Source organism: Chiloscyllium punctatum, chromosome 8, assembly GCF_047496795.1.
Source record: "Chiloscyllium punctatum isolate Juve2018m chromosome 8, sChiPun1.3, whole genome shotgun sequence".
Lineage (NCBI taxonomy): Eukaryota > Metazoa > Chordata > Chondrichthyes > Orectolobiformes > Hemiscylliidae > Chiloscyllium > Chiloscyllium punctatum.
The window spans coordinates 120,202,736-120,229,797 of NC_092746.1; the positions used below are offsets into that span (position 1 = coordinate 120,202,736).

General features: G+C 47.2%; 1 protein-coding gene across 3 annotated transcripts in view; it reads right to left on the reverse strand.

Annotated features, from left to right (window-relative positions):
• LOC140480854 (pituitary adenylate cyclase-activating polypeptide type I receptor-like) overlaps positions 1–27,062 on the reverse strand; it is a 280,791-nt gene that overhangs the window by 114,731 nt on the left and 138,998 nt on the right. For all 3 annotated transcript variants that reach the window (XM_072576361.1, XM_072576360.1, XM_072576362.1), the window contains exon 5: positions 1,198–1,305. In XM_072576361.1, coding sequence (XP_072432462.1) covers positions 1,198–1,305 — 108 coding nt within the window. The remainder of the gene's footprint in view (positions 1–1,197; positions 1,306–27,062) is intronic.

The window sequence follows — 27,062 nt, forward strand, 5'->3', positions numbered from 1 at the left end:
AGAAGGTGGTACGTGTATGGAATGAGCTGCCAGAGGAAGTGGTGGAGGCTGGTACAATTACAACATTTAAAAGGCATCTGGATGGGTATATGAATAGGAAGGGTTTGGGGGGATATGGGCCGGGTGCTGGCAAATGCAGCTAGATTAGGTTGGCATATCTGATTGGCATGGATGAGTTGGACTGAAGGGTCTGTTTCCATGCTGTACATCCCTATGACCCTTTGCCAACCAGAATGGGGAGATAGCCAACAGGGACCCTTTCTGTATGGTACCCATGGCTGTGAGTGTATGAATTGAGATTGATCCTGATGAGTTCAAGACAGAAAGCTTCAGCAGCATGTCAGTGATATTCTCGAAAATATCCTCCTCTGTATCCCTTGAATGTTCCTGTTGGTCTGATTGGTTTATCTTGGTTCTCCCAGTATCACTGCACCAATGGAACCCTTTTCGCCTACAGTATAAATTGTTGTGGTTGCTTGAAACCTGGCATTCTTGCACTGGTCCTGATGTGTGTGATGTTACTTTATCTTTTCAACAGGAAGAGATGAATTATATTCTGACAAAACTGCGAGGCCTTTAAAGTCACTGTAAGGAAATGAAGGGAGCACATGGTTCTGAGTGACAATGCAGGAAGCACAGAGACAGGTAGAGAGTCGGAGCAAGGGTTGGCTATTTCAATCGCTCTAGTCCTGTGAGAATGATGAACATTTCTGTCTTAAGGCATCTGAGGATCTATTCTCTCATTGCACCGCCCATAGCCAAATGAGAGACCTAATATGTTATTCAGCAGTCTCTTGTTGTTTGCAGAAACATAAAATAGGAGTAGACCATTCAGCCCTTCGAGGGGACACTCCTTGATAGAGAAATGAAAATAAAAGGAGGTGCTCATTTTTAAAATTAATCCGTGGCCTCCCTGAAGCTTCTAGATTGTGAATGGTCACCCGATCCCGCAGTGGGAGTGGGACTCATTAGACTTGAGAGTGTGTTGCTGGAAAAGCACAGCAGGTCAGGCAGCATCCGAGGAACAGGAAAATCGACATTTCGGGATGGAGCCCTTAATCGGGGTGAAACGCTGATTCTCCTGCTCCTCGGATGCTGCCTAACCTGCTGTGCTTTTCCAGCACCACACTCTCGACTCTGATCTCCAGCATCTGCAGACCTCACTGTCTCACTGTGACCCATGAGAGTCACACTTACCGTCATCGGAGTTAATGATTCGGAAGAATCCCGGACAGCTGACAGAGATCACATCCCCATAATCCGCGTTTGGCCAGCACGTTATATTGTCCCACATCCCAGGACAATCTGCAAAGAGAGAGAGAGAGAGGGAGTGGGAATGAGGGGATTAAGTACCAGCTCCTCATCAGCCTTCTCAAAGCAGAAAAATGAAGAGCAGACATCATCCTGGCGTGGGTTATGAAGCTGTCAATGCACTGACTCAGCGAGCAACACCCTGCCCTCTGAATTGGGAAGGTCAGGGGTTTGCTGGAGACTTGACCACATTATAAAGGTTGGCACTCCACTGTGGTACTGAGTGGGTGCTGCACTGTCGGAGGCGCTATCTTTTCCATGGGACAACGAACCGAGACTCAAGTCATCTCACTCGCAGATGCGATTTTGACAAATAGCAGGGAAGTTATTCCGGGAGCCCTGCCCAACACTCGTCCTTCAACCAATGTCCTGAATGCGGAGTATCAGGTCAGCATCAGCTTACTGTTTCACAAGAGGTTAGAACATAGAACATAGAACATTGAACAGAGCAGGCCCTTCGGCCCTCGGTGTTGCACCAACCTGTGGACTATTCTCAGCTCGTCCCCCTACACTCTCCCAAAATCATCCTTGTGCTTATGTAAGGATTGTTTAAATCTCCCTAATGTGGCTGAGGTTACCGCAGCCTTGTGGTAATCTTGCGAGACTAACAGCCCAGTGAAATGGGCTCAAGGCCTATCACAGCATTGACATAGGTCAAACCCAACTCAGTGAACTGGGAACTGAGAATGAGTCCCAATAACAGTGATCATGAAAATTATCACCATTAGAAACATTATCGGATTTACCAACGTTGCCACGGAAAGATCATCTGTATCTGGGCCTACATGTGACTCCAGACCCATTGCCCTTTTCCCAAGGCCATTGCCAATGACCCAAGGCCACAAGTAGTGCCCTTCTAACTTTATGATCGAATAGCCTAGCAAACCGCTCAGTTCAATTTGGGATGGATCTCAAATTGGTTTTCAGCCAGTCAGATTCACTCCCCAGGATATCAAGAAAGGGTTGGAGGCCCTGGATACTGCAAATGGATATGGATCCTGACAACAGTTCAGGAAGTGCAATAAAGGATTGAACTTCCAAACCAGTTGTATCCCAAGCTGTTCCAGTACACCTGTAGATGTGGTATCAACTGAGGATTTGCCCAGGTATGTCCTGCACACAAAAAGCAGGACAAATCCAACCCGGCCATCAGTCTACTCTCGATCATCAGTAAAGTGATGGAAGAGGTCCATCGACAGCAGCGCTTGCTCAGCAATAACCTGCTCAGTGACACCCAGTTTGAGTTCTGCCAGGGCCACTCAGCTCCTGACCTCATTATGAGCCTTGGTTCAAATATGAGACCATCCAAGACAAAGCAGTCCCTTGATTGGCATCACATCCACAAACATCCACACCCTCCACCACTGACGCTCAGTAGCAGCAGTGTGTGCTAGCTACAAGATGCACGGCAGAAATTCACCAAAGACCCTGAGACAGGACCTTGCAAACCCATGACCACTTCCATCTGGAAGGACAAGGGCAGCAGGTACATGGGAACACCACCCCCTGCAAGTTCCCCTCCATGCCACTCACCATCCTGACTTGGAAATATATCACCATTCCTTCAGTATCTCTGGGTCAAAATCCTGGGATTCCCTCCCTCAGGGCATTGTGGGTCAACCCTACAGCAGGTGGACTGCAGCGGTTCAAGAAGGCAGCTCACCCCCACCTTCTCAAGGGGGCAACTAGGGACGAGTAATAAATGCTGGGCCCAGCCAGCGATACCCATGTCCCAAAAATAAATTAACAAAGAGACTGGACTCAACACTACCTTCTTGACGGTAGGTTGGGATGGCCTTCAATGCTGTCTAGCTGGAGCTGCCCACATCCCAAGATAGAATTACAAAGAAAAACAAGCGGCTGGTGCGACTCCTGTATTTGAGGCACATCAATTATTCCTTCCTCCTCTGCTTTGGGGCTGGTTCTAAATGGCACTACAACAATGAAAGCCTTTCCTCAGTTTGGGCCCTGGAGGGTTAATACGGAGAGGTGGATTTCTTTAGCTGTGATCTCACTGTCTGAGTATGGCAGGTGCTGACTCACTGCTCTACTCTGGTCGTGCAGCTGATGGGTTTCAGACCAAGACTTGCAACTGCCCCTTTGAACTGAGTGCCAATCCGATGATTCAACAGCTGCAGAAATTCCAACAGCTACTCATTTCGAACTTCTTAAAATGAGTTTTTGTTTCACCTCCTGAAGAGAACTTTTCTTGCAGTCAGCTGAAGAAAGCCACAGCTCCCTCAAGCTTCCCAAAGGCTCATAAAGATGTTAAGTTCTGGGAGAAGCTGAGGAGGAGATGTTACCAGAATGGTACCAGAGATGGAGGTGATGACAATATTATGGTTTTATGAGGTGAATTTTGTCCTGGTTTTCTTTAATGAAGAAAGGTTGTGACAGAGGCAATGAACAGTCTATTCCAAAGGCAGTGAAGTATACAGTATGTGAGGTGTTGGGTTTTCTTTAAATTCGAACAGGAGAAGCAGCCCGACTGGGTGGGGTAAAGCTCCCACTGAACCAGGATGGTTAGCTTTACTTTTCAGATGCAGTTGTTGTTGGGGTCTCAGTGCTGGGTGGAGACTGCACTACACCTCTCCCTGCTACTTCCTCTCTCTCTCTGCTACTCCCTCTACTCCCTCTACTTCCTGCTACTCCCCGCTACTCCCTCTCTCTCTCAGAGTTTTCTCTTTGATGCTTTTCCAACTGGACTGGAGAATTGCCGAGGAGCCAATCCAAGGGGTGGCACGGTGGCTCAATGGTTAGCACTGCTGCCTCACAGTGCCAGGGACCCAGGCTCGATTCCAACCTCGGACAACTGTCCGTGTGGCATTTGCACATTCTCCCCGTGTCTGTGTGAGTTTTTCTCTGGGTGCTCCAGTTTCCTCCCACAATCCAAAGATGAGCAGGTTTGGTGAATTGGTCGTGCTAAATTGTCCGTAGTGGTTAGGGATGTGTGAATTAGGTGCATCAGTCAGGGGCAAATATTGGGGAATGGGTCTGGGTGGGTTACTCTTTGGAGGGTTGGTATGGACTTGTTGGGCCGAAGGGCCTGCTTCAACACTGTAGGGATTCTATGGTTTTACTGAAGTTGCTTTTGACAAGGTTGTGTCCATAAGCAGTTACTATATTGGAACAGTTACTATTGAGAAGTTAAATAATCTATTAATCTGTTTCGTTTTCCAGTAGAGTTAAGTTATTTCTTCCTGCTTTTGTTGTATTTTATCTACGGTGTATGAATAAAGTGTGTTTTGTTTCAAATCTGGTAGTTTGACCAACTGGATTGCAGCTGGAACACAACGCCTTGAACTTGTCTTTAAAATAAGAAAAAATTAGGATCTAGGCTACCTCCTTTGACTGGCCTGTCACAAGGTGGGTTCAATGATAGGGAGACACAGTCGAAGTTAGGATCAACTGTGTTCCTTTCAAACAGAGAACGACAAAGTGAGATTTGACTGAGGGTTCAAAACCACGTGGATGTCGATCAGGGGAGCAATCGCTTCCACCCACGAGAGGGCACAGGAGCGAAATAATGAGTAGATTCTGAGGGAAATGAAGCAGGCTGCTTTCCAAATGCAGTGAGTTGTTATTATCTGCCTGAAAATTGGGAAGAAGGATATTTTGAAGGCAGTTAGATCCATACAGGGGGTGTCCGTGATTGATAAATGTCTGACTTATCAATGTTCATACTGACGAACACATTCCCACAGAGGGGCGTAGTTTTAAATATTAGTAATATTTTACATTTCAAAAAAATGTTAGATGTGAACGTTTCCTGTATGACCAGCTGCTCTATATTGAACTGCATACAAACCGATGGACTTGGAAATGGAATTTACAATTGGTGGATGGCTTGTAATTGAAAAGACAAAAATATCCAGGAAAGGTTCGGGGAAGAGATGGAGAAGGGGGCTAATTAGATAGGGCGTTCAAAGTGCTGGCAATGTCTCAGTGGGCCGAATGGCACCCACCTCCCCCCCACCCCCACCCCCCCCCCCCCCCCCCCCCCCACTCCATGCTGTTCTGTTCTACAATCCAACACTGTGTAAAATAATGCCATGGCTTTTCTTTAGACTGTGGCAATGCTAGCCTTCTCCCCCACATGCAGCACGTTTGATGACTAATACTGTTCTTAAAACGAGCAGAAGACGACGGTTCAACACACTGTCTCTGCTCTCCCTCAGCAAGCATGAAAAGAGACTTTGTACGTCAACGGCTTTCATTTATATATCCCCCGTGGGCAGTACAAGGCACATCACATGGGTGCTGTCAGGCAAAGCTGACAACAGTCACACAAAGTGGTATGGGGATGGGTGATTCTTTAACGGGGAGGGTGACTACTGAAAGGTAGGGAGCATAGCAACCCACCCTGTTGGCATCAACCGGCATGGCAAGCTAGCTTTCCAGCCAACTGAGCTAGCCAGGGCGGCACGGTGGCCCAGTGGTTAGCACTGCTGCCTCACAGCACCAGTGACCTGGGTTCGATTCCTGCCTCGGGTCACTCTCTGTGTGGAGTTTGCACATTCTCCCCCATGTCTGCCGGTGTTCCAGTTTCTTCCCACAGTCCGAAGGTGTGTGGGTCAGGGTGGATTGGCCATGGGAAATGCAGGGGATTGGGGTGGGTCTGGATGGGATGCTCTTCAGAGGGTTAATGTGGCCCCGACAGGCTGAATGACCTGCTTCCACTCTTGGGTGGGGGTGGGGCATGGCTTTCTGTGAGCTCCCATTGGCTTGAGGGATAAGTGTTGACCAGGAAACTGCTGGAGAGCTCCCTTGTTCTCTGTAAAAATGGAGCCTGGTGGGGGGAGGGCGAGTTGTTCACGTGCACCTCAGAGAGAAAGCGAGGGTTCAAACTGCCTTATCTCAGTGATGGGCATCACAGGGTCCATATAAGGCACCAACGCCTGTGCCCCATTGGTTGCATTGGAGCCACTTTGTGGATTTCAATCACCGTCCCTCAGCTCATTGCCTGTTGTTGGTGCCCTGAGCAGAAAGGTTGCTCTGTGCTGGCTGACTAACGTCTCACAGACAGGTTTGGAGTCATCAAGCCTGGCGTGAGTTGGATTGCAGACAATTAAAAAGGACTGCAGAGGCTGGAACCCAAAGTAGACAGGCAGGAGGCTGGAGGAACACAGCAAGCCAGGCAGCATCAGGAAGGGGAGATGTCATCGTTTCGGGTGTAACCTTTCTTCAGGATTGGGGGTGGGTGTAGGGGGGAGCTGCAGATAAAGGGGGTGGCGGGGGTAGGATAGTGAGGTGGGGACAAGTGAAGATAAGACAGAAGAAGCAGACCACTCCTCCCAGCCATCAACTGGATTCTCCAATTCCAAATAACCTCCCTCCCCATCCCCCGACTCCCTTCCCAGCCCCTCCCCCTCCCTCCCACTCCTCCCAGCCATCAACTGGATTCTCCAATTCCAAATAACCTCGCTCCCCATCCCCCGACTCCCTTCCCAGCCCCTCCCCCTCCCTCCCACTCCTCCCAGACGTCCCCTGGATTCCACCCTCCCATTGACCAACCAGGTCATACCCTTTACCTGTCTTCACCTGTCCCCACCTCACCATCCTGCCCCCGTCACCCCCTTTATCTGCAGCTCCCACCACACCCACCCCCCCCCCCCGTCCTGAAGAAGGGTTAAACCTGAAATGTCGACTTCTCCACCTCCTGATGTGAACAGACTGATACTCAGGAGGTGAAGTGCTCCCCTATATTCTGAATTCTTCAGTAAATGATTTTCTTCCACAGACTGAACACTGCATCAACAATGGAAAGCTTTCATGACTGATAAAAAAAACAGGTACTTTTTAATGCGTTCAAATGAAATCAGGGGTTTTAGCTTTTGAATAGCGCACTCAATATTTCTGTGAAGAGTGTTTCCTTTATTCAATGGTGATACATGCATGAATTGTAATAAATATTAATGTGCTGCTATTATCTCATCTCCCACCTATTCTCCCGTTATCTCTTTGATCACATTCAGTGTGGATTTTTTTTCTGTGTCTGGTCACCAGCATCTCCCCTTCCCCCTCTCCCAGAGGGCTCCGGACCTACCTGAGACCAAAGCAGATAGGAAAAGAGGAGACCATTTGGCCCCTCAAGCCCCTCTGTCCCATTCAGTGAAATGGCTGATGTCTCACGTATCAGCTGCACTTTCCTGCACTTTCTGTGTGATCGGGCTCATCCCCCTAATTCTGTTGAATATAATCCGAGCCGATCCAGCCTCTCTTCATACCTCGGTCCTGCTATCCCAGGAATTGCAGTGAGACCTCCTCTCCTAACTAGTTGCAGTGGTAGCGTCCCTACCTCTGGGCCAGGCCACACTGGTAGCCTGTCTTGGAGGTGTGCCATAACATCTCTGAACCAGTTGATGAAATGGTATTTGTAGGAGGTCTTCTGGTCACGTCCATGCCTCTGAGCTAGAGATCCAGGGTCAAATCGCACTCCGTGAATTAATGTCCAGGGTTGGTAATGCAGCCATTGGCCAATTTGGGGTTCTTACACTTCAGCGGTAGTGTCCCGAGTTCAAGCCCCAGAGTTGTTGAAATAACTCCCCAGAGTCAGGTATCGTATCACTCCTTCAGTTACACATGAACAGGCCTTGACTCCAGTACTGCCTCCCGAGAGACAGCTGCCACAGTGCCATCATCTGTGGCACCCCTGTTTATATATCTGTCAGCCAGGGCTCCCTATTTGGGCCAGATCAACAACCGCAAACAGGGAACTCACATTCCATATTAAAAAAAGCAAAGAACTGAGGACGCTGTAAATCAGGAACAAAATTAGAAGTTGCTGGAAAAGCTCAGCATTTCCCCTATCCATGCCCCTCATGAATTTATAAACCTCTATAAGGTCACCCCTCAGCCTCTGATGCTCCAGGGAAAACAGCCCCAGCCTGTTCAGCCTCTCCCTAGAGCTCAAGCCCTTCAAACCTGGCAACATCCTTGTAAATCTTTTCTGAACCCTTTCAAGTTTCACAACATCCTTCCTATTAGCAGGGAGACCAGACTTGAACACAGTTTTCCAACAGTGGCCTAACCAATGTCCTGTACAGCCGCAACATGACCTCCCAACTCCTGTACTCAACACTCTGACCAGTAAAGGAAAGCATACCATACGCCTTCTTCACTATCCTATCTCCCTGCGACTCCACTTTCAAGGAGCTGCAAGACCTGGAGCTTTCAAGACCTGCAGTCTTGGGGCATTTGTCCACAAATCCCGGAAGGAGGCAGGACAGATTAATAGGCTTGATAAGAAGGTATATGGAACACCTGTCTATTTCAATCGTGGCATAGATTCCAAAAGCAGGGAGGCTATGTTGGGGCTGTACAGGACTCTGGTGAGGCTGCGGCTGGAGGACTGTGTGCAGTTCTGGTCCCTACACTGTCGGAAGGATGTGAGTGTACTAGAGGGGGTACAGGGGAGATTCACCAGGATGTTGCCTGGGATGGAGCATTTCAGCGATGAACAGAGGCTGGTTAAGCTCGGGATGTTTTCTATGGAGCAGAGAAGGTTGAGGTTGAACCTGATGGAGGTGTCGAAGGAACTTACTTGAAAGGTCAATAACTAAGGGGCAGAATATTAAGGCAGACATTTTAGAGGGGATTTGAAGAAAGGGTTTCCCACTTAGAGGGTAGGGGGAATCTGGGATGGCCACTGCCTGGGAGGGGAGTTGAGGCAGGTAACCTTACAACCTTTAAAATGTATTTGGACGAGCATTTGAAGAGTCATAACATTAAAGGCTGTGGGCCTAGTGTGGGAAAGAAGGATTAGTCTACACTTAGGTAGTACTGATTTCCTGGGCCGAAGGGAATCTTCTGTAGTATATGATTCTCAGAGAAAACCAGAAATACTTAAATAATGCAAATAGCGGACATTCTGGAATTCCACTTTGACGTATTTGAGTCACACCAATATCTCTCATTCACCAGTTTTACTGGTTTTGCTTTCTGCGGTGCCCCCTTCCCATGTGCACCCGAAATGGGAAGTAGTCACAACTGGTTGAATCTGCAGGGCAGCACATTCGCTCTCACTGGCCTGGAGCTTGGAGAACACACCCCACGTTGGAGAAATAGCACCCCAACACGCTTCACTGGGGATTGGCCAGTTGAATATTAATAATGGAGCAATGATACAAAGGTCATCAAGAGATTCCTCAAAGAGGTAGGTTTTAAGCAGCAAGAGGGAAGGTGCAGACAGTTTGTGTTGACGGGTAAGTCTGGGTCCAAGGCTCTGGGCCTGGGGATTGTGGGTTCAAATCCCACCAGGAAAATGGTGAAATTCTAATTCAATAAAAATCTGGATTAAAAAGCTAATCTAAAGGTGATCATTGCTGTAAAAAATCTGCTTGACTAATGTCCTTTACAGAAGGAAATCTGCCATCCTTCTCTACTCTGGCCTACATTAGCAACATTGAAAAGGCGCTTGGACAAATACATAGAACATAGAACATTACAGCGCAGTACAGGCCCTTCAGCCCTCAATATTGTGCTGACCTGTGAAATTAATCTGATCCCATCTAACCTACACCATTCCATTATTATCCAAATGTATGTCCAATGACCAATTAAATGCCCTTCACGTCAGTGAGTCTACTACTGTTGCAGGCAGTGTGTTCCACGCCCCTACTATTCTCTGAGTGAAGAAACTACCCCTGATATCTGTCCTAAATCTATCACCCCTCAATTTAAAGCTATGACCCCTCATGTTAGCCTTCACCATCCGAGGAAGCAAGCTCTCCCTGTCCACCCTATCTAACCCTCTGATTATCTTACACATCTCGATTAAGTCACCTCACAACCTTCTTCTATCCAATGAAAATAGCCTCAGTTCCCTCACCCTTTCCTCATAAGACCTTCCTTCCATACCAGGCAACATCCTGGTAAATCTCCTCTGAACCCTTTCCAAAGCTTCCACGTCCTTCCTATAATGCGGTGACCAGAACTGTACACAATACTCCAGGTGCGGCCGCACCAGTGTCTTGTACAGGTGAAGCATGACCTCGTGGCTCCGGAACCCGATCCCCTTCCCAATAAACCCCAGCACACCATATGCCTTCTTAACAATCCTATCAACCCGGCTGGCAACTTTCAGGGATTTATGCATCTGGACACCGAGATCTCTCTGTTCATCTACACTGCCAAGAATTTTACCATTAGTCCAGTACTCTGCATTCCTGATCCTTCTTCTGAAGTGACCTATCTCACACTTTTCCGCATTAAACTCCATTTGCCACTTCTCAGCCCAGCTCTGCATCTTATCAATATCTCTCTGTAACCCACAACATCCTTCGGCACTATCCACAACTCTGCCTACCTTAGTGTCATCCGCAAATTTACTAACCCATCCTTCTACGCCCACCTCCAGATCATTTATAAAAATGACAAACAGCAGTGGTCCACAAACAGATCCTTGTGGTACACCACTGAGCTCCAGGATGAACATTTCCCATCAACCACCACCCTCTGTCTTCTTTCAGTTAGCCAATCTCTGATGCAAACCGCTAAATCACCTTCAATCCCGAAACTCCATATTTTGTGCAATAGCCTAGCATGGGGAACCTTATAAAACGCCTTACTGAATCCATATACACCACATCAACCACTTTACCTTCATCCACCTGTTTTATTACCTTCTCAAAGAACTCAACAAGGATAGTGAGGCATGACCTACCCTTCACAAAACCGTGTCAACTATCCCAATCAAATGATTTGTTTCCAGATGATTATAAGTCCTATCTCTTATAACCTTTTCCAACACCTTTCCCACAATCGATGTAAGGCTGACTGGCCTATAATTATCAGGGTTGTCCCGACTCCCCTTCTTAAACAGGGGAACAACATTTGCTATCCTCCAGCCTTCTGGCACTACTCCTGTCGACAATGATGACATGAAGATCAAAGTTAAAGGCTCTGCACTCTCCTGCCTGGCTTCCCAGAGAATCTGAGGATAAATCCCATCCAGCCCAGGGGTCTTATCTATTTTCAGATCTTCCAAAATTGCTAAAACCTCCTCTCTGTCAACCTCAATCCCATCTAATCTTGTAGCCTGGATCTCTGTATTCTCACTAACATTATCCTTTTCAAATGTGAATACTGACAAAAAGTATTCATTAAGCGTTTCCCCAATGTCCTCAGATTCCATACACAACTTCCCTCTACTATCTTTGAGTGACCCTAACCTTACTCATTCTTTTCTTCCTGACATACCTATAGAAGGCCTCAGGGTTTTCCTTGATCCTATCCACCAACAACTTCTCATATCCCCTCCTGGCTCTTCTTAGCTCTCTCTTTAGATCCTTTCTGGTTAACTTATAACTCTCAGGCCCCCTAATTGAGCCTTCACGCCTCACCCTCACTCAAACCTTCATCTTCCTGTTGACAAGAGCTTCAACTTCTTTAGTAGTAAACCATGGTTCCCTCTCCTGACAACTACCTCCCTGCCTGATAGGTACATACTTATCAAGGACCCGCAGTAGCTGTTCCTTGAATAAGCTCCACATTTCAAGAATGTCCATCTCCTGCAGTTTCCTTCCCCATCCTGAGCATCCTAAATCTTGCCTCATCACATCATCATTGCCTTTCCCTCTGTTATACTTCTTCCCCCGTGTTATATACCCATCCCTGCCCATTGCTATTGCAAACATAATCGAATTATGGTCACTATTACCAAAGTGTTCACCTATCTCCAAATCTAACACCTGGCCAAGTTCATTCCCTAGCACCAAATCCAATATAGTATCGCCCCTTGTTGGTCTGTTTACATACTGTGTCAGAAAACACACCTGCACACATTGAACGAAATGACCCATCTAAGCTACTTGAACGATAGTATTCCTAGTCAATATTGGAGAAGTTAAAGTCCCCCATAACAACAACCCTGTTACTCTTGCTCCTATTGAGAATCATCTTTGCTATCCTTTCCTCTACATCCCTGGAACAATTCGGAGGCCTAATGAAAACTCTCGACAGGGTGACCCCTCCTTTCCTGTTTCTAACCTCAGCCCAAACTACCTCCGTGGATGAGTCCTCAAACGTTATCTCAGCTGCTGTAATACTACCTTGATTAACAAGGCCACACCACCCCCACCCACTACCCTTTTACCATCTTCTCTGTTCTTAATGAAACATCTAAATTCCAGAATCTGCAACAACCATTCCTGTCCCTCCTCTAGCCATGTCTCTGAAATGGTCACAACATTGAAATCCCAGGTACCAACCCATGCTGCAAGTTCACCCACTTTATTCCAGATGCTCCTGGTATTGATGTACACACATTTCACCCAACATCCTGATTGCCGGTGCCCTCTTGTGACCTTGTAAACCTATCCCTGACCTCACTACCCTCAACCTCCTGTACACTGGAACTGCAATTCCGATTCCTATCACCTTGTTGCATTAGTTTAACCCCACCCCCACGAAGAACATGAGCAAATTTCATCCCCAGGATATTGGTACCCCTTTGGATGGGAAAGGTTTAGAAGGATATGGGCCAAGTGCAGGGAAATGGGGTTAGTGTGGATGGACAGTTTGGTTGGCATGGACCAATTTGGGCCAAAGGGCCTGACTTCGTGCTGTAGGACTCGATGGGTCTACGACATGTGTCTCAGTCCCACTCCAAAGTGGTTAACTCTTAACTGCCCTCTGGGTAATAAGTACTGGCCTAGCCAATGACACCCATACCCTACAAAACTACATTTTTAAAAAAAAAAGCTATATTCCATTTAATATTTAAGAGCAATATTTAAAAGTCACACTTGTGTAATGGAGGCAGTCACTTTGTGCTGAGTGGGGAAGAGATTAGAAGGTACCCTACCTCATAATCAACTTGTAAAACAGGTCTTTACTCAGAGAGAAGCAGGGGCGTGGAATGCCCTGCCAGCAACAGTGCGAGACTTGGTAACTTTAAGGGCATTTAGATGGTCATTGGATAAACATATGGATGATCATGGAATAGTGGAGGTGAGATGGGCTCTAAATTTGTTCCGCAGGTCGGCACAACATCGAGGGCCGAAGGGCCTGTACTGTTCTGGAACGTTCTATACTCTAAAACAACTGATTGGGGTGAGGAAGGTGAGTCCTTGCAGATATTTGAAGCAGAGTTGGACAGATTCTTGATGAGTGAATTGTCGGATGGCAGGACTGGCGTATGAAGAGAGACTGGATCGGTTAGGGTTGTATTGACTGGAGAATGAGCGGGGGACCTCATACAAACCTGGAAAATGCTGGAGGAGACAGAATAAACCCCGGAAGGATGTTCCCAATGGTCAGGGAATCCAGAACCAGAGTTCACAGTCTCAGGATACAGGGGTAAGGCCATTTCGGACTGAGGTCAGGAGAAATGTCTTCCCCCAGAGAGTGGGGGGCCTGTGGAATTCTCTGCCACAGGAAGTGGTTGAGGCCAAAACATTAAATGTTTTCAAGATGGAACGGTCGCTCGACCCGAAAGGAAAACTCTGCTTTCTCTGCACAGATGCTGCCAGACCTGCTGAGCTTCTCCAGCAATTTCTGTTTTTGGTAGAAAAAGTCCTTTGGGATAAAAGGATTGAAGGGCCTGGGATGAAAGCAGGAACAGGGGACTGAGTCAGATGATTCTATTGGCTGGTACAGCAGGCCCGAAGGGCTGAATGGCCTACTCCAGCTCCCTATTTAGGTTTCTGTGTTATCAGAGTTAGGTGGGAATATGGAGAGACCACATCAGCTGTGATCGTATCAAACATAAAGCAGGTTTGAGGGGACAAGTGATCTATCGCTAATTTATATATTTGTAAGCATTGGGAACAAGTAGCGCTTCAAAAGCTTGTGGTTTCAAATAAACCTGTTGGACTATAACCTGGTGATGTGTGACTTCTGACTTTGTCCACCACAGTCCGACACCGGCACCTCCCCATCTTGGCAATAGTATGTTCATCTTCCTCATCTAAGTTATCAATGTACTTTGTAAATAATTGTGGCCCCTTCACACCCTTCACACGCCTTGACCATTTTGACAAATGGAAGCATGAAGTCAAGCAGCGTAATAGGACAAGTGCTCACATTTGTGGGCTATCCACAATTCATTTTTATCAATAAGACAGTCATTGTCACAGAGTCATACAGCACGGAAACAAACCCTTCGGTCCAAATCGTCCATGCTAACCCAGATATCCCATTTGCCAGCACTTGGCCCATATCCCTCCAAACCCTTCCTATTCATATACCCATCCAGATGCCTCTTAAATGCTGTAATTGTACCAGCCTCCACCACTTCCTCTGGCAGCTCATTCCATACACGTACCAACCTCTGGGTGAAAATGTTGCCCCTTAGGTCCCTTTTATATCTTTCCCTTCTCACCCTAAACCTATGCCCTCTAGTTCTGGACTCCCCCACCCCAGGGCAAAGACTTTGTCTATTTATCCTATCCATACCCCTCATGATATTATAAATCTCTATAAGGTCACCCTTCAGCCTCTGATGCTCCAGGGAAAACAGCCCCAGCCTGTTCAGCCTCTCCCTTTAGCTCAAATCCTCCAACCCTGGCAACATCCTTGTAAATCTTTTCTGCACCCTCTCAAGTTTAAAAACATATTTCCTGTAGCAGGGAAACTGGAATTGCGCGCAATATTCCAAAAGTGGAATACTGTCCTGTACAGCTGCAACATGACTGTTTCGAAGAATCTCACTAAGATGTTGAAACCCCTGATGGGTCTTAACAGGTGGATACTGAGAGATTGTGCCCACTGGTCAGGGAATCTAACACATGGGGATACACTTTCAGGAGAAGAGGCCTTTCTGAGATTTGTGGAAATGTCTTTGCTCAAAGGTTTGGGAATTTTTGGAATTCTCTATCTCAGAGGATCATTGATGCTCCGCTGTTGAACACATCTCCAGCTGAGATCCACAAATTTCTGGGTGTTTTTTGGGAATCAAAGGAAACGGGGACAGGCTAGGCTGTGCCAAAGTGTAGCCATAATCATGTTAAATGGTGCACCAGGGTCGATGGGCCGAATGGTTCACTCCTTCCTCTATTTCCTAAATTCTTCAGATTCTAAATCTCCCTCTGTCTTTTTTTCAATCTCTCCTCATTTAAATGTTCCACACCCTTTACATTCTTTCACATGATTATCTGTTCCAAAGATAGAGTCATAGAGATGTACAGCATGGAAACAGACCCTTCAGTCCAACCCGTCCATGCCGACCAGATATCCCAACCCAATTTAGTCCCACCTGCCAACACCCAGCCCAAATCCCTCCAAACCCTTCTTATTCATATACCCATCCAGATGCCTTTTAAATATTGCAATTGTACCAGCCTCCACCACTTCCTCTGGCAGCTCATTCCATACACGTACCACCCTCTGTGTGAAAAAGTTGCCCCTTAAGTACCTTTTATATCTTTCCCCTCTCACCCTAAACCTATGCCCTCTCGTTCTGAACCCCAGACCCCAGGGAAAAGACTTTGTCTATTTACCCTATCCATGCCCCTCATGATTTTATAAACCTCTATAAGGTCACCCCTCAGCCTCCGACGCTCCAGGGAAAACAGCCCCAGCCTGTTCAGCCTCTCTCTGTAGCTCAAACCCTCCAACCCTGGCAACATCCTTGTAAATCTTTTCTGAACCCTTTCAAGTTTCACAACATCCTTCCTGTAGCAGGGAGACCAGAATTGCACACAATATTCCAACAGTGGCCTAACCAATGTCCTGTACAGCCGCAACATGACCTCCCAACTCCAAATTATTTCCTTTGAATATGAATTTCTTCAACTGTGGGGCTTTGTTGTGCCGAGATTTACTGTTGTGTTGCCATGGATTACACTTCAATAGCAGTTCATTGCTATATATTTTGAGAAATCTATTACATATGTACAGTGATACATAAATACACATCTTTACATTCCATTGTAGATAATTAAAGACTTTGCATTTATATAGCACTATGCACAACCTCAAGATACCCCAAAGAACTTTACGTCTAGTGAAGTACTTCTTTTTTAATTCACTCATGGAACATGGATGTCGCTGGCTGGGCCCAGCATTTATTACCCGTCCCTAGTTGCCCCCTTGAGAAGGTGGGGGTGAGCTGCCTTCTTGAACCGCTGCAGTCCACCTGCTGTGGGTTGACCCACAATGCCCTGAGGGAGGGAATTCCAGGATGTTGACCCAGAAACCTTTTTAGGTAAAGTTCCTGTTGTAATGCAGGAGCCAATGTACACACAGCAAATTCCTGCAAACAACAATGCTACAACTCTAGCAGTTGATTGAGGCATAAGGAATGTCCAGGACACTGGGCAGAACATGTCTGCTCTTCCATGGCACTGTGATCTGTTACCTCCACCACAGCGGGAACACTGGGTGCCCCGTCACTTGAAATCCTGCACCCCTAGGAATGCATCACTCTCTCACGATGACACCAAAGTGCCAGTCTGCATGTTGTGCCCACGTCCTGAGTTTGACTTGAAGTCACAACGGTCTGATTCAGAAGCAAGGGTGTTGCTAACTAAGTGATGACTAACACTGCAATGGGGCCAATAAAACTGAGGGGTGTGTGTGAGTGTGTGTCTGTGTGTGTGTATGTGTGTGTGTGTGTGTGAGTGTGTGTCTGTGTGTGTGTGTGTGTGTGTGTGTGTGTCTGTGTGTGAGTGTGTGTCTGTGTGTGTGTGTGTGTCTGTGTGTGAGTGTGTGTCTGTGTGTGAGTGTGTGTCTGTGTGTGTGTGTGTGTCTGTGTGTGAGTGTGTGTCTGTGTGTGTGTGTGTGTGTGTGTGAAAGAGAGAGAGCCAGTGTGTGTCTAAGTCTATGTGTTTGTGTCTGTGCAGTAGTGGAGGTGATAGTGCAATGTCGATGCTGCTGGTCTTGGGGAGCTGCCTTGTTCATGTTAGCGAACAGAAATCGAAAAGTGTGGTGCTGGAAAAGCCCAGCAGGTCAGGGAGCATCCGAGTTAACGTTTCAGGTGTAAGTCCTTCATCAGGAATGTGGAGAGGGAAGGGAGCTGAGAGATAAATAGGGCAGTGGGAATGTGGGCGTGGGGAAGGTAGCTGGGAAGGCGATAGGTGGATGCAGGAGGGGAGTGATACTGAAAGGTTGGAGGGAAGGGTGGAGTGGATAGGTGGAAAGGAAGATGGACAGGTAGGACAGGTCAGTCACCCCTGCCCCTCCCATTCCTGGTGAAGGGTTAATGCCTGAAACGTCGACTCTCCTGCTCCTCGGTGCAGCCTGACCTGCTGTGCTTTTCCAGTGCTACACTCTCGACTCCAAATCTCCAGCAACTTCAGTCCTTGCTTTCTCCAGGTTAGCTAACAGCCAGGTGGCATGGTGGCTTAGTGGTTAGTGCTGCTGTCTGACTGTGCTAGGGACGCAGGTTCCTCTCTGTCAGGCAGGGAGGAAGTGACAAGGTAAGGAAACCGTGGCTTACAACAGAAATTGCATCACTTGTTACGAAGAAGACGGAGGCTTATGTGTTGATGAGGCAAGATGGTTCAGATGAGGCGATGGAGAGTTACAGGTCAGCTCGGAAGGATTTAAAGAGGGAATTAAGAAGATCAAAGAGACGACACGAGCAGTCTTTAGCAAATAGAATAAAGGAGAACCCTAAAGCTTTCTATAGGTACGTGAGGAATAAAAGGATGGTTAGGGCAGGAATAGGGCCAGTCAAAGACAGAAGTGGGAAGTTGAGTGTGGATCCTGTGGAGATCGGAGAGGTGCTAAACAAACACTTATCATCAGTTTTCACTCAGGAAAAGGAGAATATTGTAGAGGTGAAGAATGAGGTACGAGATATTAGACGAGAAAGGATCAAGGTTAGTTACAAACAGGTATTATCAATTCTAGAAAGAGTGAAAGTAGACAAGTCCCCTGGGCAGGATGGGATTTATCCGAGGATTCTCTGGGATGCTAGGGAGGAGATGGTGGAGCCTTTGGCTTTGATCTTTGATTCGTCATTGTCTACAGGTTTATAAGATGATCAGGGGAATAGATAGAGTAGACAGTCGGAGACTTTTTCCCCGGGTACAACAGAGTGTTACAAGGGGACATAAATTTAAGGTGAAGGGTGGAAGGTATAGGGGAGATGTCAGGGGTGGGTTCTTTACCCAGAGAGTGGTGGGGGCATGGAATGCGCTGCCCGTGGGAGTGGTAGAGTCAGAATCATTGGCGACCTTTAAGCGGCATTTGGATAGGTACATGGATGGGTGCTTAATCTAGGTTAGAAGTTCGGCACAACATCGTGGGCCGAAGGGCCTGTTCTGTGCTGTATTGTTCTATGTTCTATGTTCTATGTACCAGAGGACTGGAGGATTGCAAATGTGCCCTTGTTCAAGAAGGGCAGCAGAGATGACCCAGGTAATTATAGACCAGTGAGTCTTACTTCTGTTGTAGGAAAGGTTTTGGAAAGGATTACAAGAGATACGATTTACAATCATCTAGCAAGCAACAATTTGATTTCAGATAGTCAACATGGTTTCGTCAAGGCCAGGTTGTGTCTCACAAACCTCATTGAGTTTTTTGAGAAGGTGACCAAGCATGTAGATGAGGGTAGGGCAGTTGACGTGGTATATATGGACTTCAGTAAAGCCTTTGATAAGGTTCCACATGGTAGGCTGTTGGAGAAAATGCAGAGGCATGGGATTGAGGATGATTTAGCAGTTTGGATTAGAAACTGGCTTTCTGAAAGAAGGCAGTGAGTGGTAGTTGATGGAAAATATTCAGCCTGGAGTCCAGTTACTAGTGGTGTGCCACAAGGATCTGTTTTGGGACCACTGCTGTTTGTCATTTTTATAAATGACTTAGACGCAGGCATAGGTGGATGGATTAGTAAATTTGCAGATGACATTAAAGTTGGTGGAGTAGTGGACAGTTTGGAAGAATATTACAGGTTGCAGGGGGATTTGGATAAACTGCAGAATTGGGCTGAGAGGTGGCAAATGGAGTTCAATGCAGCTAAATGTGAGGCGATGCACTTTGGGAAGAATAACAGGAAGGCAGAGTACTGGGTCAATGGAAAGATTCTTGGTAGTGTGGATGTGCAGAGGGATCTTGCAGTCCATGGACATAGATCCCTGAAAGTTGCCACCCAGGTGGATAGTGCTGTGAAGAAGGCATACGGTGTGTGAGGTTTCATTCATAGAGGGATTGAGTTCCAGAGCCGCAATATCATGCTGCAACTATACAAAACGCTGGTGCGGTCACACTTGGAATATTGTGTACAGTTCTGGTCCCCATATTTTGGGAAGGATGTGGAAGCATTGGAAAAGCTGCAGAGGAGATTTACCAGGATGTTGCTTAGTCTGGATGGAAGGTCTTATGAGGAAAGGCTGAGAGACTTGATCCTGTTCTCATTGGTTTGAGGAATGCAGGGTCATGGGGATGTGTCTGGGTGGGATGCTATCCTGAGGGTCAGTATGGACTGAATTCCTGCCTGTGCTCTGTAGAGATTCTCTGGTTCAGTGGTGGGAAAGAGCTTCAATTATGAAAGAAAATAAAGCAGGCGTATAGGGCTCTTGGTCGTGGTAATGTCTCTGCCTCCAGATCAGGAGTGGGGGGAGCCCCTGGGTTCAAATCTCACCTGCTTCTGGGGTATCTGACAGCATCTCTGTAATGGTTGGATCAAAATAAAGGGTTTAAGAAAAGACCCACCCTCCTTCCCTCATCTTTGATCAATTATTTGTAAATATTCAATTGGTTGCTTGGTTACCTGACTGGTGGAGATTGGTAGGGGAAGACCGTTTTGATGGTTTGGTGATGGGAAAAGAATAAACGCTCTTATGTGTGTAAGAACAATTCTGGATATACGCAAGAGGAAAAGCAGACCCACCCTCCTGGTCTGGCCTACATGTGACTCCAGACCCACAGCAATGGGGTTGACTCCTAACTGCCCTCTGGGTAATTAGGGATGGGGCAATAGATGCTGGGCCTGGACAGTGATGCCCTCATCCTGTGAATGACTAAAAGAAAGGGAAGGCGTTTCTTCCTGTTTATACGCCTCCTAATTAAAGAAAAAGGCATAGGTAATGTCCCCACCTCTCAGCCAGGAGGCCTAGGTGCAGGTCCCACCTGCTCCAGGGTCATGTAATGACATTTCTATAACAGGTTGATTAGGAGATTTGTGATACAATGGAAATCTCATAGTTTAAGGGCTTTTGTGCTCATAGAATCCTCACAGTGTGGAAAAGGCCATTCTGCCTATCAAATCCATACTGATATTCCAAAGAGCATCCCACCCTCCTATCCCTGTGACACTACATTCCCAATGGTTAATCTACCTAGCCCGCACATCCCTGGACACTATGAGCAATTTCCCAGGGCCAATCCACCCTAACCTGCACATCCCTGGACACTATGGGCAATTTCCCATAGCCAATCCACCCTAACCTGCACATCCCTGGACACTATGGGCAATTTCCCATAGCCAATCCACCCTAACCTGCACATCCCTGGACACTATGGGCAATTTCCCATGGCCAATCCACGCTAACCTGCACATCCCTGGACACTATGAGCAATTTCCCATGGCCAATCCACGCTAACCTGCACATCCCTGGACACTATGAGCAATTTCCCATGGCCAATCCACCCTAACCTGCACATCCCTGGACACTATGAGCAATTTCCCATGGCCAATCCACCCTAACCTGCACATCCCTGGACACTATGAGCAATTTCCCATGGCCAATCCACCCTAACCTGCACATCCCTGGACACTATGAGCAATTTCCCACGGCCAATCCACTCTAGCTTGCATATCCCTGAACAGTGTGGATAATTTCCCATGGCCAATCCACCCTCACCTGCGCATCTTTAGATTGTGGGAGGAAACCTAGGCAGACACAGGGAGAATGTGCAAACTCCACACTGTCAAGTCACCCGAGGCTGGAATCGATCCCGGATCCCTGGCGCTGTGTGAGGCAGCAGTGTTAACCACTGAGCCGCTGTGCAGTGAGAGGAGCCATACCTTTGGACTAAATGGTCCATGTTCAGGTCCCACTTGCTCCAGAGGTGTGTAATAATCTTCCTGAATAGATTGAGACAGAATCACGCTATGACTCTCTGAAATATCTTTTGTGGGTGGAATATTGGAGGGGTTGAGGTTAGCAGCGTGGGCGAATTTAAGGGGAATTTGGGTAAAGCAGACCCAATCCATTTAGATTTAGGCTTTCCTGCTGTTCCCCCCCCCTCCCTTACAGATGGTTTACATTTCTTTTAATGGGTTTTCCATGTAAATAATTCCGTTGGTAACGTGGGTGATTTACTGGCGGTGGGTAATAAATGAAAATAAAAACAAAACCCCAGTGATTTGTTGATGGGAAAACAAAAGTTTAATTATATTCAACAACAGTTCTGGATACATTTAGACAAATTACAGCAGACACAGTGATGGCTTTGCAGAACTGACTGCCCTGGGTTGGGTCTAGCCACAAGTTTCTCACAAGTAGCCACTCTGTTTTGGTGTTCAGCAATAAATGATATTCCTTTCCGGTTTGGCATCCTGAGTTATTACAGCATGGGTGTGCTCCGGCTTCCTCCCCCAGTCCAAAGATGTGCAGGTTAGGGTGGATTAGCCATAGGGAATGCAGGGTGACAGGGTAGCAGGGTTGGGATGCTCTTCAGACAGTCAGATTAGATCCCCTACAGTGTGGAAACAGGCCTTTCAGCCCAACAAGTCCACACTGACCCTCCAAAGAGCAACCCACCCAGACCCATTTCCTTCTGACTAATGCATCTAATACTATGGACGATTTAGCATGGCCAACTCACCTGGCCTGCACATCTTTGGAGTGTGGGAGGAAACCAGAGCACCTGGAGGAAACCCACGCAGACACGGGGAGAATGTGCAAATTCCACACAGTTGCCCAAGGCTGGAATTGAACCCGGGTCCCTGAAGCTGTGAGGCAGCGGTGCTAACCACCAGGCCACTGTGACGCCAAAAGTGTGGACCTGATGGGCCGAATGGCCGCTTTCATACTGTAGGGATTTTGCCTTTGTTAATTCATTCACAGGATGGCAAAAGTGAGGACTGCAGATGCTGGAAACCAGAGTTTAGATCAGAGTGGTGCTGGAAAAGCACAGCAGGTCAGGCAGCATCCGAGGAGCAGGAAAATTGGCTATTCATTCCTGATGAAGGGCTTTTGCCCAAATTGTTGATTTTCCTCATTCACAGGATGGGTAGACCAACATTTATTGCCCATCCCAGAGGGCAGTTAAGAGTCAACTACATCCCTGTGGGTCTGGAGTCACATGTAGGTCAGACCAGGGAAGGATGGCAGTTTCCATCCCTAATGGGCTTTTCCGACAATGGTCATCATTTACACTCTTTAATTCCAGATTTTGACTGGATTCAAATTTTACCTGCCCATGTTGGGATCCGAATTCAGGTCTCCAGAACCTTACCTGGAGTCTCTGGATTAACAGTCCAGCGATAATACCACCAGGCCATCACTTCCCCAAGAAACACTCTCTGATTCGACGAAATATCATTTGGGGGTGGAATATGGATCTCTGTCCTATTATAGTGGCTGCGGTTAGCAGCCGTGGGTGGATTTAAACAGATCGGAGAGAGGGGGCCGAGATGGATCGTACCAAAACATCGCTGCGTGATCCAGTCAACACTTGCCACCTATCATGTCAACTCACAAAAGGGGGCTAGGGTTTACATTAGACAGCACTCGGTCTGCCTGGGAGAGGGGGAAGTGGTTTGAGAGCAGGTCAACTTAGCAGAAAATGTTGCCCTTTTGCAAATACTGTAGTAATTTGCCGATTAGCTTAGATGAAGCAGGGGGATGTGCCCCCCCAACCCCATGAGGAATACAGTAGGTAGTGCCACACTGGGGTTGTTCAGTCCTCTGAAGACTTAAATAAAGAGGAATGGTGGTAAATTCTTTTGCATTGTTTTATTTGTTTTCCTGAATTAATCTTTGTGAGCCGAGCTGTTCAGAATGAATATTTCCTCAGGGCCTATTAAGTAAATTACGTGGGAGTTCTTATCTATGTGATACTCAGACAATGATAATTATGACTCAGTTCTACTTCAGATTGTGTACCGGAGTGCAGTGATTTCAGTTTGTACAGGTTTGCGAGAACAGGAGAGAGAGAGAGAGAGAGAGAGAGATCCTCATTGTTCCACCATCAGCGTCTGACAAAGCTATTTTCGCGTGTCAACGATGCAAGAAACAAGTCACAGAAGAGACTTGGAATTCCACCTGAAAATCAACGCTCCAAAGACACTGAAGGCAAGTGGGAGAAACAGCACACCCACACATAGACAGCAGCAATTGGCCATTCGGCCCTTCCAGCCATTCAGTATGATCATCCAACTCAGTCCATTCTTCCCTCGTACCTCAGGACTAGGAGTAGGAGGAGGCCATTCAGCCCCTCTAGCCTGCTCTGTCATTTGATACCATCATGGCTGATCTCAACTCTGCCTCAACTCCACTTTCCTGCCCACTCCCCATCACCCTTCAATCTGTTACTCATTAAAAATCTGTCTAGCCCCCTCCTTCAAAGTCCCAGCATCCACCGCACTCTGGGGGAGTGAATTCCTCAGATTTATGACCCTTTGAGAGCAGTAATTCCTTCTCATTTCTGTTTTAAATCTGCTGTCCCTCATCCTAAAACTAGAACCTCTCGTTCTAAATTGCCCCACGTGAGGAAACGTCCTCTCTATTTTTACTTTGTCATCTTAAATACCTCAGTTAGATCTCTTATTATTCCAGTCTGCAGAGAGTACGGTCCTAAACTGCTCAATCGCTTTTCACAAGAGAAATCTCTCACCTCTGGAATCAATCTAGTGAACCCCCTCTGGATTAAGTCCAATGCCACTACATCCTTCTTCAAACAAAGAGACCACTACTTCCAGGTGTGATCCCCCTAATGCCTAGTACAGTTGCAGCAACATGTTTACCCACTTTTATACTCTATTCCTTTGGCAATAAATGCCAAAATTCCATTTGCCTTCCTTATTACCTGTGTACTAGATTTCTGTGATTCATGCACAAGGACACCCAGATCCCTCTGCACTGAAGCAGTCAGAAGTCTCTCCCAATTTAGACAATAAGCTGCCTTTCTAATCCTCTTTGATCCCTTTAGCCCTAAGAAATAAATCTCTCTCCTTCATGAAAACATTCAATGTTTTGGTCTTGATGGTTTTCTGCGGCAGAGAATTCCATGGCTGCCAACTCTCTGGGTCATAGGGACACAGAGTCATACAGCCCGGAAACAGACCCTTTGGTCCAATTAGTCCACACCAGCCATGTTACCAAACTAAACTAGTCCCATCTGCCTGTGTTTCGCACATATCCCTACAAACCTTCCTTATTTAGCCAAAATTTCTTTTAAACATTGTAACTTTCTCTGGCAGTTCATTCCACACACAAACCACTCTCTATGTAGAAAAATTGCCCCTTGTGCCTTTTTTAAATCTTTCTCCTCACACCTTGAAATTATGCTCCTTAGTTTTGAACTCCCCATCACAGGGAATAAACGTTAACCATTTACCTTATCCATGCCCCTCATGATTTTATAAACCTCTATAACGTCACCCCTCTGCCTCCTACACTCCAGGGAAAACAGCCCCAGCCTATCCAATCTACTTTTACATCTCACACCCTCCATTCCCAGCAAACTTCCTGGTAAGTCTGTTCTGAACCCTCTCCAGTTTAATAATATCCTTCCTATAACAGGGTGACCAGAACTGGACACAGTATTGCAGAAGAGGCCTCACCAACATCCTGTATAACCTCAACATGATGTCCCAACTCCTATACTCAAAGACCTGAGCAATGAAGGCAAGTGTGTTAAACACCTTCTTAACCACTTTGTCTGCCTGTGATGAGAAATTTCTCTTCATCTGTCTCCTCAGTGGCCTACACCGTGTCCTTAAACCTTAGCCCCTGGTTCTGGACCCCCTGGTTTTAGATTAGATTAGATTAGATTCCCTACAGAGTGGAAACAGGCCCTTCAGCCCAACAAGTCCACACCGACCCTCCAAAGAGTAACCCACCCCCCTCTGACTAATGCACCTAACGACTATGGTCAATTTAGCATGGCCAATTCATCTAACCTGCTCATCTTTGGACTGTGGGAGGAAACCGGAGCATCTGGAGGAAACCCACGCAGACACGGGGAGAATGTGCAAACTCCACACAGACAGAACTCTGCTTGCATTTACACTGTCTGGCCCTGTTTGAATTTTACAGGTTTTCTATGAGACCACCGTCATCTGTCTAAGCTCCAGTAAATGTAGTCCTAACGAATCCAAAATCTCAATGTACGTCAGTGCTGCTGTCTCTGGAATCAGTCTGGTGAGCACCTCACTTTCGACTTGACATATTACAATCTTTTACAGCAACATTGGCCCAGAACTCCTGGTCAGTGTCCTTTATCCAACACTGACCACAGAAATGACCAGTTTCTTGTTCACTAATTTCTCCATTCAATATGGGGACTCTTCTAGACTCAATCAGCACAGCAAGGCAAGTCTCAGAGGGAGGATAGCTCTAATCATAGGTGATGGTGTAGATTAGATTAGATTACATTACAGTGTGGAAAAAGGCCCTTCGGCCCAACAAGTCCACAGTGACCCGCTGAAGTGCAACCCACCCATACCCCTACATTTACCCCTTCACCTAACACAAAGGGCAATTTAGCATGGCCAATTCACCCTAACCTGCACATCTTTGTGACTGTGGGAGGAAACCAGAGCACCCGGAGGAAACCCACGCAGACACGGGCAGAACGTGCAAACTCCTCACAGTCAGTCGCCTGAGGTGGGAATTGAAGCTGCCTCTCTAGCATTGTGAGGCAACAGTGTAGTGGTGTCGTCAATAGCCTGTTGCTCTTAGAGCCTCATGCAATGTTCTTCGGACTGTGGTTCAAATCCTGTCATGGTGGATCTGGAATTGAATGCAATTTTCTTTTTATTATAGAATCTCTACTGTGTGGAAACAGGCCCTTCACCTCAACAAGTCCACACTGACCCCTTGAGGAACAGCCCACAAAGACCCATTCCCCTACATTTTACCCCAGACTAATGCACCTAACCTACACATCCCTGAACACGACGGGCAATATAGCATGACCAATTCACTCTAACCTGCACATCTTTGGACTGGGGGAGGAAACCGGAGCACCCGGAGGAAACCCACGGAGACACGGGGAGAATGTGCAAACTCCATACAAACAGTCACCTGAGGCTGGAGATGGTGAGTGACTTGGAGGGGAACTTGCAGGAGGTGGTGTTCCCATATATCTGCTGCCCTTTGTCCTTCTATAGGGAAGTGGATGTGGGTTTGCAACATTTACAATGTGTTCCCAGGGGAATGTGTCAGTGTTTACAGGGAGACCCTGGGGGGGGGAGTGTGTCAGTGTTTATAGGGAGACCCTGGGGGGAGTGTGTCAGTGTTTACAGGGAGACCCTGGGGGGGGAATGTGTCAGTGTTTACAGGGAGACCCTGGGGGGGGAATGTGTCAGTGTTTATAGGGAGACCCTGGGGGGAGTGTGTCAGTGTTTACAGGGAGACCCTGGGGGGAGTGTGTCAGTGTTTATAGGGAGACCCTGGGGGGAGTGTGTCAGTGTTTACAGGGAGACCCTGGGGGGGGAATGTGTCAGTGTTTACAGGGAGACCCTGGGGGGGGAATGTGTCAGTGTTTATAGGGAGACCCTGGGGGGAGTGTGTCAGTGTTTACAGGGAGACCCTGGGGGGAGTGTGTCAGTGTTTATAGGGAGACCCTGGGGGGGAGTGTGTCAGTGTTTACAGGGAGACCCTGGGGGGCAGTGTGTCAGTGTTTACAGG